Genomic DNA, 12,500 nt, shown 5'->3' with positions numbered 1-12,500 from the left:
GTTGAGGCAGATACCCATAATTGTAAAATATTTCACTCGTCTTTTACCAACTTCAAAAATGCCTATTTTTAAAGTTTGGCAGATGGCTTCTCCCATGTAAATGTATGTACATTCATTGCAGATTTAGTGAAAGACATTGCAAGTGGACCTATTTTAAGATTCCGCTGTATTATCACATGTGAGTCAAATCACTTCTATATAAAGACATAAAAAATGCATTGTATTAGGCTAAGACTTTGCATATCAAATGTAACAACATGCAATAATATTTTGCATTTGGAATACTCAAGTACCTTTTACTTACAGTACAATTCAAACATATTCATGAATTATATAGAATCTAACAAGTTATTTTCTCTGTGCAAATTCAGGATCCAACTATACTGTAGTGCTATTTCTGTGATAGAGTTCATATAACTATTCAGTATTGTGTTCCAGCAATTATTATTGTCATTAGTTTCTTATCACTGATTCACCCATTTTGGACGGGGGGACCAAGCGAGCTAACTGCCCATCAGAATCGGATATTTCTGACAACATGGGCATGGGCTAGAATTAGAGGGATGCGAAAATGTCTTCTACATGCTCCTCGCAGCACAGCCATGCCCGACGGACCTTTTACCTTAAATCCATCACAAAATAAGGGTTTAGGGAGACTTTGGAAAGCTGTAGCTCTAAAACTAACAGTGTGATAGTCATAACACTTTATGACTGTGGGTGCATGGTGAGCAGTTTCCAAAATCACGTCATGCACAGGATGACGCCCTTCGTTGAGGCCTAACTAAAGCCGTTGCATATGTCATGACACCCGTCCACAATGGGTTAAGAGTTTGAAGAGAACAGGAACCAGTCACACAAGCTGATCTATGGCATTTTTTCTTATTTTCATATCTAACGGATTTGCTCCTCCATTTTGAAAAGTGGAGTTGCTTGTCTTTCCGTTCTGTGTGTAATTTTTTTTTTTTTTTTTTTTTTAAGTGGAATTGCTTAATCTTCCCTGTTCTAGAGGTAGATATCTGTCTTTTGTGGTACAGAATGTGTTCAGGAAGTATTGCAATGCCATTATTGATTAACTATACTATATTCAGTGGGTGGTGACTTGTTGTGATAGAAAAGATATTCAACCTTTAGCAAAGCAGCTCTGTAAGAAGTGCCAAATATCATACAACAGATTTTTTTTCTCCTCTTTTAGTTATTCCTCTCCTCTCTACAGATTTGCATCCTGTTTGTGATCTTTAGGGAAATCAGATCAGGTAGTGAAGATGATCATACTTTTTTTTCAGTTTTGAGTTTCATTGATTGGGCAAAGGTTAGACGGAGGGGCTCACTTCCAGGCAGATTACATGAGTGTGAAGTACGAGAAAAGTTTATGGGGAAAAGGTGGATGGTATTCAGAGGAAATACATTTTACATAAAAAATTGGTTATGCTTTTGCGTGAATTTAGGTCTTGTTGAAAGAAGATTCTTACTTCAGCTGAGTAGGGGTTGCAATTAATGACCTCAAAGTGAAAGCAATTTTATAGGTGACAAATGACAAATTAAGTATATTATGAACAGAGTTCATTATAACGAATGTAGATAAAGGTATGAATGAGACTGAATAACTTCCTAATGCAAGAGATGTAATTTCTAATGATGAGATTATCAGATCACATCATGCGTTTTGAAGTTATCCAGTCTCATTGATACTTTTATCAACAATACTATATTCTGGAGAAAGCATATATTTGTGCAGGTCTTAGCAATGGTTAATAACTTTAATATACTGTTCATTATAGCATTAAAAACTGATTTATACTGTATGTCAAAGTCATATGGAAAGTCTCTTTTATAAATGATAGACTTCAAGAGTGAAATTACATTTTTTCTTACATTCAAGAGATGGATTATCATTATTATTATTACAAGAGAAAGAATCTGGTAAAATTCTGCTTCATCATTTTTACTGATGACGGCATTTTGTCATAACATTTTTAGCATTCCTGTATAGTGGTAAGACTGTTTTGGTGCATTTGACGAAGTAATTGTGTCTTGTTATACATTTGTTTTTATGGATTAAAAATAATGTTTATACACTTTGATCCAAAGTACTGACCAAGTGCTGTAGCTGTAAATATACATTAGGTGCAATGGACCATTTCCTCTTTAAGCTGCAGGATCTACAAAGGTCTAAAATTAATGGATGTATATATTGGTAATATAAAAGCCATTCAGTTATAGGTATCATTATGTGGTTCTGTTTAGAATATTGATGATATTAATATGATATCAGATTTTTTGTTTTCTACTTTCCATAGTTGTTGATTGTTACATAGTTATACTTGAAGTTGTCATTTTAGTCCTTTTCTCTAGTTTTCACATTTTCTTATTGGTACATTTGTAAGAACAACATACTGTACTTTTGTTGTGGAATGTTAGTCTAGTTTAGTTTGGGTTGTAACACTCGATTCCACTCAAATGTTTTTCAAGTGTACAGTGTATGCATTGTAATTTTATGCAGTTATTCTGTAAACTTGTTTTATTATATTATTGAATATTTTTTAAGTCTATATATGTACATTTTACAGACCAATGATCTTGCACAAAGATACTTTAAGTGTGACACATGTGAATACGGTTCAAATATATATAAGCTCGACAGCATTGCTATTTGTAAGCTCTCTTAACCCCTCATGACTATACCCATGTAATGGGACCTTGCCAAATAGATTTAATGAATGTATCATATAGCTGAGGGATTAAGATTAGCGTAAAGATTTCATAAATTTTGGGGGATATAAAACATGTCAGTTGTTTATATTCATCTCTTCATATCCTGATTGTCCTTTCCAACGGTAGGATTTTGTTGTAGGATTTCTCGGTTTCCATCCTCATGTAAAGTGCCTCTCGATCGATTAAACTAATACAGTGTGATTTTTATCTAAAATATTTTAAATGGTCTATCACTTTGCATGTTTATTATTTATTAGATAGGTGTTTGTGAGGGTGTTAATAATGCACAGTTGTTTTATTTGCCATCTGATTTCTGCGACGAATGTCATCTTTTGGCTCATTATTTGTGACTTTCACACTTTGTATGGACATATATGAGTAATGTTGTACATATGCACATATCCGTTTGTTTGTTTTTTTATATATTGTGCATTTATGTAATCCATCGTGTACACATGCTTTTTACACATATGATCTTTGTATATATTTTTCCATGTGATATAGGTGAAATAAGTGAGTCTTTGTTTCCAGTTCTTTTCACTCTTATTATCATTAAGCAAAAGGATTACCTGAACAATAATTTTGTTTACATGCAAAGTCTTTGATCAGAGATCAGAAAGGCTACTCACATAAGGTGCACAAGGATCAGAATCACCATTACAATGTGCTAAATAAATAGATACATGAATAAATAAGATGCTACCATTTTCACGCTTGAATACTTTGATTCATCTGTAAATGGAATGTCTGTTGATAGTGCACTGCAAAACCACAAGAATTAGGAGGGGGAAAAATTACTCGGATTCTGAAAAGGATTAACACACGTCTGCAATTCAGTTATGTCAATTTATCTTCTGAGTAACCTTTAATAACAGAAAGGGGAATTTCATTCTGCCTTCTTTTCGTGGTCTTGTTTAAATATATAAGATTCCCAAGTAAACTCTTTTCAAATCGTTTGATGTACTTCTTCTTTAATACAAATGTCAATTTTGATTTGGAAAGCTCTGCTGTCCTTTCAATACTCTTACCATTTGAAATGAATTTGTAGTACTAATACATTTTTTGAGGATTAGAAAACGTATCCATCTCTTCCTCCAGTCTTGGACGAGAGCGGTTTGCCGTTGTGGTTCTCGTGTTTGTATTAGTTCTTCACTTCCGTTTCAGGTGAAATTTAGCACAGTCAGTGTGCTTCATTGTCTCAGACTCTTCATCATATAAGGAGTTGTTGCTATATGCCGTTATTTGAAGCTCAGAAAATCACAGACTCTCTGGTAGCTGTAGATTTTCTGGGCTTGGTATAAGATAGACTGCTAAAATTTAGATAATCGATTAAAGGCTTTTTGAAGATATTATATACGTTTTTTTTCATGTGCTCATTCAATTTTTTTCTGGTAGTTACTCTCTAGAGACTGCTATCTTAAGTCTATTTATGATCAACAGATGGCAGCTTTTTGTTATCTAGAATAATACTAATAAAAAATGAGCTTATTAAGCGGTACTAAGTAGAGAGCAGTAGGTGAGCTATAGACTGCTAAACATGTGTATTGCCACTATGCTTCTGACTTTTTTTCTTTTTTTTCGAGCTACCTAATTAGAGAGCATTGCTAACAAAATTACTTCAGGAAAATGTTACAAAGGGTAGTATGCAGTAAGTAGGCAAAGAGGTTGTTCCCACTTATGGTTACGCTTTTGTGGGTAGGTGGCAGAGTCAAACAATAGTTTAATGTACAACAGCAAGGAATTCCTTTATTGTACATCTGTAGAGAACTATTGGTGAGTAGAATATATATTTAAATTCCTTGTTCATATAATGCAGTGTCTTTGTAATATTGTTCATTGACTAAACTAGTCTTCAGGTAGCCAAGCTTCAACCATAACTTGTGGTTTTTGCCATGGGGTGTTATTTTGTTTAAGGATATAAATAATGGTGTAAGCATACTCCACATCTTTTAATTCCTCAACCACTGTCACGAAATACAACAAAGATGCCATCTGTAATTACTGTTGGTGTGTAAATTATCCAGGTTGTATTTTTTTTTACTCAAATTGATTCATAAAAAGCCTAACCTGTATCACAACTGCATGATTGTAAAATTATTCGGGAAACTAAATAAAATTTTGTACACACACACAAACATACATGTTTCTATTTGTATTCATTGCATATGCGAATGTAATATTTTTCTATTTCTTTTCATGAATACCAAAATCCTTAAACAGAATTCTTAGAACCAGATATACAAGTCTTTCCTTTCTCAGTTCATGAAGTTCTCAAAAAGTTATCTTAATGTCTTTCTTCTTTAACCTTAACCCATTAATGATGGGGCTGTTTTGACTCCAAATGGTCAAAACACCGGGACATTACAAATGCGTAAGCCTAACGATTCAGGATTTTCATCCACACTGGCTGCAGCCAAGCCTTATATGCCCAATCACCAGGTCCGCCGGCCAGGAGGATAGCCATGACAAAATATCTCATCCCTGGCGGCTGACACTGCTACCACATAACGTGATATCTTGTCACCCGTCGTTAACAGGTTAAAGATCGATATACAGTAGTTGTCATAATTAGGTTTGACCCTTATCTAAAACTAAAGAATGCAAGTTATTTATCATGATTTTAAATTTTTTTCCGTCATTTGTGTCCATTATTTTTCCATCTTGTGAGCACACATGATACTTTTATTGCCATATTTAGGCCTGAGTGATACACTAGCTGAAAGACAGCAAGTTTGCCTACCAGCTAATTCTTTCATTTCTTTATCATAAAGTTTTGAGTCATCTTTTTTATATTTGTGTGTGTACACATGAAGGTCTGAGTTTTCCAATATTTAACCCATTCACACCGGGGCCGTTCCAGATTTGCACAGTCGCAATGCAGGGGTTCTCGAACGCATAAGCCTAACGCCTTGAGATTCTCGGACACACAAGCCGCGAGCCTGGGCTGCCCGCTCACTCAGACCGAGCATGCGGCTTGCCCTCATAGCTCATCCCGGGCATCTGACGCAAAAACCACAATACGTGTCATCACGTCAACTGGCTCCAATGGGTTAAGGGGTCAAAAATTAGATGTTACTACTAAAAAAAAAACCAGAGGACTTCTGTTTACAGAAACAGTAAAACAATTAGCTTCTTTAAGTCAAATTATTCATTCTATGATTTAATATTGTTGAAAATGCCTTTTGGCCATCATAGTTATTATGAGCTACAAAAGACCAGAGAAATCGCCATAGAATAAACAAAAAATTGAATTAGAGTCTAAAAGATGCAACTCACAGGATTCACATATTCAAACAAAAGGACTGTTGTATACTATATTATTTTCAAAAACATATAAAACTTTATGTGCTAAATCTGACAAGGCATATCCGTTCAGACATACACCAGGTACAACTTTGCCGAATGAAGTGTTATTTGCAATGATGCAAACAAATAAAATAATGCAATATAGAAATGTTTTATGTACAAAGAACAGCTACAATAAGTATTCCTAATTCGAAAAGTTATGAAGCAGGAGGTGAGAGACATTCAAACGCATGCAAACCCTCAATGAAATAGGCAAACAAACCTCACTCTACCAATGTATAGGTTTATCTCCATAAGTAAGAAAATTTTCCAAATATTTACAAGACCTTTTACAATATCTCTGTATTCCCATTGTATAATTTTTTGTTCAGACAATAAATTAACCATTAAGTAATAATGTTTGCATATTAACTTTATATTTTAAAGCTAGGGAATGTGCAAAATAGGTCACATTTATTTAAGTGCTTGTGTTAATAAATATGTATTTTTTTTTTACCAAAGAACAGAGGGAACTTAATCAGTACAGTGATAATATTGAGAATATACAAAATTAAGATTATTTAGAGTGGAAACAAATTCACAAGGTCAGCTGGAAGGGAAATGGAAAAGATTATGCCACAATTAAGATCATCTGTTACAAAAAAAAAGCAAGAACTTGCTGAAAACTGTTAATATTTTGCAAGCTTTTCAGTCCACTATCTCTGTTGTACACAAACTTAACTTGTACGAAATTTGTAATCCATGTCATCACCAAAAAGAAATAAAAATTGTAAAGACTTGGAAGTGAAAAAAAGGTAAAAAAAAGAAAACTATCTAAAAATTATATACAGAACCAAACAAGTGAAAATGTCTGCAGTTTGGTTTCTCATCTGCATTACAGGTTGATCCCTCTCTTGGCCATCTGCAGTTCAAACCTCTTGTTGAAGCGGACTCCCTTTAAGATCTTCTTATGCCCTTCTCTTATCTGCTCTCTGAAATACAATACAATACTTGTTACAAAGAGGAGAATTTTTAGAGAAGATGTTGTTTAAGAAAATGAATGAAGTCCAAAATGCATTATTCATTTTCATTCATAGCCGTTCTTTATAAATGTTAAAGTAATGATCAGGATAATTTGATTTAAAATAAGAGAGCAAGCCAATGACGATGACAGCAACATCAAAACATGTATATACCACTAATGAATATAGATGCATGATAAATTTTGACTGGAACTTAATTTAAAGACATGTTTAACAATGCCTACCTTAAAGACATGTTTAACAATGCCTACCTAGTTGCCTGGACAAATGTACTCTTTAAATATCGCTTACCAAAGACAGAGTACATATCTTCATTCTAATACAGCTTACATGGACAAACAGATGTACACTGTTCACCTCAACTGAACAGACAGACACACATTAACCCACTAACGATAGGTGATAAGATATCACATCAAGTGGTGCAGCGTCAACTGCTGGGGATGAGATGTTTGTCCTGGCTATCCCCCTGGGTGATCAGGCATATAACACTTGACCACGGCCAGTGCAGACGAAAATCCCGATACCATTTCCAGCCAAAACAGCCCTGTCGTTAATGGGTTAACAGCATTCTTACACCTTTCTTACCTGGACTTGAGGTTTGGGTTTCGTTCAGCCATCTTGTTCAGGGTCGCGCGGTTGGTGAGGGGCTTCACAACACCCTTGTATGGGACGTAACCTGTGGGTTTGCTAGTGGGGATCTTGGAGGTGCTCTCTTGCATCTTCTTGCTTGATGCTGGACTCTGGGGCATTTTCACAGACGCCACTTTAGCCACGGCTGGACTCACTAGTGATGGCCTTGGCACTGCAATAACATTTATGGGTGTAAAAGGTTAGTGGGAAGGACTTTTTATCCTACTTCATAGAAATTTATAGCAGCTATACTATTTTCCATCTTTAATTTAAGGTTCTGCTTTTCTGATATGAAGTAATCAGAAACTAATCCCTAAAGCCAAATACCAACAAAGGACAGTTGCCATGAACTCCAAGACACTCACGCGGCTTCACATTCTCCTTCAGCAACCTGGGAAGCGCACTGACATGGGACCTCGGTGAGACCTTCTTGCTTGAAGCCGCTTTTGGGGACTTGAGTGGCTCTTTGAGCTTCTTTGTTGATGTAATGGCCACCTTGGGAGACTTCTTGGCCGATTTTGGTGATTTTGCTGGGACGGCCTTGGGCAGGGTCTTGCTCTCTCTAGGAGACTTGGAGGGGACTTTCGGGGATTTGGGGGGAAGGGGAGCTCCACTCTTTGGGGATTTAGCAGCAATCACGGTTTTGGGTTCCTTGCTGCCAACTGGTGTCTTGCCAAATCTAGCTGGGGATCTAGTAGCTGTTGGAAACAAAGAGTTTACTTTAATCTAATGAACTAACAACATACAACAAGTTCGCTTTACAGATTTTAGACATCATTATGCATTGAAAACTAAAGACCACAGAGCTGTCAAAACTCTTCAGTTGGGGCATGTGCACTAAAGTCTGAAAACCCAAATATGAGCAAAAACAATAAGGAATAGCTGTGCCAGGCTCAAGTGACATTAACTGCTGAATGGTCATTGGGTACTTGTTTTTTAGGATATGCTGACCCCCCAGTCATTCCTACCAACACTTGTAGTTTCATAGCTACCTATACATACAACTTTAATATTAATTTTTGTGAGGAGACGTAAACCAAATCACCTACTATAATAAGTAGGAATATTAAGTTTGGCATTGTATTCCAATGCAGTTTACTTGGCCCTGAGAGAGGGCTAAGTAAACTAAAAGTGGTACCTAGATGATTCACCATTTGCCCTCTGGAGCAACTTTTCTTGATTCATGACATTGAATTAACCTGATAACAGGTGATGGTTTGGGCTCGTCTTAAAGCCAGGAATTTCAATGTGCGCAGGCCTAACACTTCGGGTTATTCACCCACTCTAGCTGCGGCCAACCACTGCGCGCACACAATCACCTGACGTGCCAGCTATAGATGAAGCCACGACTTGATATCAGGTTCCTAGCGGCATGGGCTGCCACCATACGATGTGATATCACGTCATCTGTTGTTAACAGGTTAAATGGTCTCCTCCTCTCTAAAAAGAATCTCCTCTTATTCTTACCAACAAAATTCAGATTGAGGTTCTTGACACTGGTTACTGCTGGTTTGAAGACCTTCTCAGGATCAACCTAAACATGAGAAAAATTCAGGAAAACATTAGAAATAAGAAGAAAAAAATTGTACCTGTTTATTTCTTACTATCAGTAACTTATTAAAAAAAAAAAAAAAAAAAAAAAAAAAAAAAAAAAAAAAAAAAAAAAAAAAAGTTTTACATTTTGCTCACATGTTAAGTGAGCAGCATAATATTGTTAATGCACCAACACTTTGACCTTTCTCTATCTCCAGAGGCTTAACTGGATAAGGGGCAGGGTGAGATGGACAGGGAGAATGGAAAGGAGATGAATTGAAAGAGGAAAGATGATAGAGAGGGAGAGGGAGACCAGGCTTTTAATGAGATGCAATCTTAGATTGGTCTGTAACTGGAGGGGGGGAGAGAGAGAGAGAGAGAGAGAGAGAGAGAGAGAGAGAGAGAGAGAGAGAGAGAGAGAGAGAGAGAGAGAGAGAGAGAGAGAGAGAGAGAGAGAGAGAGAGAGAGAGAGAGAGAGAGAGAGAGAGAGAAAAAGTGGGAAGGACTGCTCATGCTACCTGGGGCTTCTTCACTGAGCTACCAATCGTATTGGTGCGTTTGCGCTTCTTATCTACGTAGTCATCCAGTGCTTCCATGCGGTTGAAGGCACGCTCATGGATCTTGGCGAAGTTTGGAACTTTTGTTTTGCGTACAGACAGGTAGCGAGGAATGTTGCTACCATCTTGCTTGGAATCTGGGGAGAATGCGAGAGGCTGGCTTACATTGGATAACATAGTCAAGATTTTGTCATGAACCATGCATGACAAAAAAAACTCTTAAAACAAGCTTCAAATAGCCCTAAATGTGACAAATTAGCTAGTCTCACCATGTACTGCAAAGTTTCATTATGCAGGATAAAACTAACATGGATCCAACACTTTTGAATATGAAATAACCATGAGAAATTTCCACATGGTTAGATGTAGCTTCCCATACCTTTGCTGACATTTTTGGCACCCGGTCCGTCGCCCCTTCCGACAGTGAACACTGGCTTGATGATCTTAGCTCCACCACTGGTCTTGGAGCCACTTCCAAGAGTCTTGCCCCAACTCTGGATCATGTTCTTCACCTTGTGAATCACGGGAGGAGTGGCTGCTGGGGTGATCACAAGGCTCTTCCTCTTGGCAATGCTGCAATTCAGTGGGATGAAATTTTAGAACTAAAAGGAGGAAAATCATGAGAAGTATTTCAACATCCTAATCCCCCCCCCCCCTCAAAAAATAAATAAATAAATAAATAAATAAATATACTAAACGAATTTCGAAGGCATTAGCCCTGAATCAAGTGTTGAGCCAAACTGACAACAGCAACTGTTACCACACACCTAGAAAGTCTGGGGGTGTTGACTTTCGGTGGCATCCGCGGAGAGGCAACGGCAGCTGTCAAGTCATCCGCTTTCTGTGCCTCGACTGCCTGGGCTTCTGGTTCGCCTTCTGAGCTGGGAGTCTGCGGCACTTCTGGTACTGGAGGGTTGAATACTTCATTTGTTAATGAAATTAAGACACAGATACAGCATAAAATATATCATGACCTTTGCAGCTGAAACAGAATTGATTATCCTTTCAAAAAGAGATGAATCATTCCTTTAAAATAAGTCCCTGGTAAGAAAGAGATGAACTTCACCAAATTGTTCTCTCTAATACAGAAAGTAATAAAAAAAAAAAAAAAAAAAAAAAAAAAAAAAGATACAGAAAGTACTGGTTGAAGTATTTACCTTCATCTGCCTGTTCAATCAAGCTCTTGCGTCTGGACACTCTTCTAGGCTCAGCTTTTGGTTCTTCAACCTGAAAAAGTTCCTTTATTACAAAGCTTTTAAGCAAATATGAGATAAGTTTTTAATCTACTGATGCTGGAAACATGCACTGTCTACTGTTGTTGTTGTTATTTTTATTGTTCTTTTGGGCTCCATCAGGAGCTTAGTCACCAAGGCCTACCTCACATCAACTTTACCAGTTTTCTTAAGTTTTCAGGATAAATAGTTGGTGTTTCTATTACTTTCATTACTATATTTATATAGAAATATAAGAATATATAAATATAAATAAATAAATAAATAAATAAATATATATATATATATATATATATATATATATATATATATAGATATATACATCTACATCTACATCTACATCTATATATATATATTTATTTATACATATCATATAATAAAACAATGCCAGAGTGCAAGTAACATTGAAAAAATATTATTTAAGTCTTTCAATCCTCTTAACACATTTACTTAACTGAAACGAGTTTCTTTGATCATTTGATACTCATAACATACAAACATTTATCACCTAAAAAGCAACACATCCAAAAATAAAAAGACAAAAATAAAAGCCTCAACAATATGAGCTTCTCACCTTCTCGGACACACTCTGATCATCATTCTCCTTTGCCGGCACGTTAAATGTTGAAGTTCGGCGTCGCTTTGCTTGATTTTTGCCTTCTGGAACGTCACCCTCTTCTTTTGCCTCAGCAATCTCAAAGGTGGATGTTCTGCTCCTCTTAGCTGGTGCTTTGGGCGGCTGTTGTTGTTCCTCTTTCATATCTGGATTTTCCTCAACATCGAAGGTCCTCGTTCGGCGGCGTTTCTTTGTACCTTGAATGTGGATCGCCCTCTTTATATAGTGGATTTGAAACACTTGAAAAATGTTTTATACAATCTATCTAATCCTAAGGTGGTAAGAATGAATAGTGGAAGAAAAGAGTGGTGGGCAGTAAACTTCCACCTTACTAAATCCTACACATGTATTATATAAACACTTATGATGTGCTTTAGATTTTTCTCTTGAATTTTCAGCTGTCCTGATAGAAATATTCAAATTAGGCCATATTCATGGTCTTATGCAGCTATCCTAAGGGTATAACACCCAGCATTCTGTTATAAAGCCACTAAAAAACTACCCCATACATATATAGATTAAGGTCATTACTATTCAAACACAAGCTTTTAGAATGATCAACCTTGGGTTCAATAATCATCAAATGAACGCTTACCACTGTCTGTTGTATCATTGCTCGCAGACCGTCCTTGCTTGAGCAGCTGCTTCCCTGCCTGTCAAGAGGAAATCAATGCCAATAATTATCAGATGTCATGATGAGGAACCGACTAGGAATTAGAATGGAGGGCCCAAAAAGGGGTCAAATGTGACAAAGAACAGTCCTGAAGCTAAAGGTATTTGGACCAACATTCAGACCAGTGTTACTTTACACGGGGGAGACATGAGAGCTGGGAGAGGCAGGGGGAGATCTAACAAGCTGATAGAAATGCAAATGCTGAGTTGGATTAAG

The 12,500-nt window shown here is 36.6% G+C and overlaps 1 protein-coding gene across 1 annotated transcript; it reads right to left on the bottom strand.

The window, feature by feature from the left end:
• Positions 1-6,013: 6,013 nt before the first annotated feature.
• Positions 6,014-12,226, bottom strand: LOC122265584 (uncharacterized; the record flags this gene model as incomplete). The annotated part of the gene is given in 10 exon segments (XM_086530961.1): positions 6,014-6,989; positions 7,629-7,845; positions 8,039-8,371; positions 9,141-9,207; positions 9,725-9,900; positions 10,143-10,336; positions 10,531-10,669; positions 10,921-10,990; positions 11,570-11,808; positions 12,207-12,226. Coding segments are annotated over 10 exon segments (1,552 nt in total), but the record flags the coding sequence as incomplete, so codon positions are not given.
• Positions 12,227-12,500: the final 274 nt, after the last annotated feature.

This window comes from Penaeus japonicus, unplaced genomic scaffold (assembly GCF_977035675.1).
Source record: "Penaeus japonicus unplaced genomic scaffold, GWHDUDI00000001_assembly GWHDUDI00000034, whole genome shotgun sequence".
In the NCBI taxonomy this organism is placed as follows: domain Eukaryota; kingdom Metazoa; phylum Arthropoda; class Malacostraca; order Decapoda; family Penaeidae; genus Penaeus; species Penaeus japonicus.
This window is presented reverse-complemented; position numbering and strand designations above follow the sequence as displayed.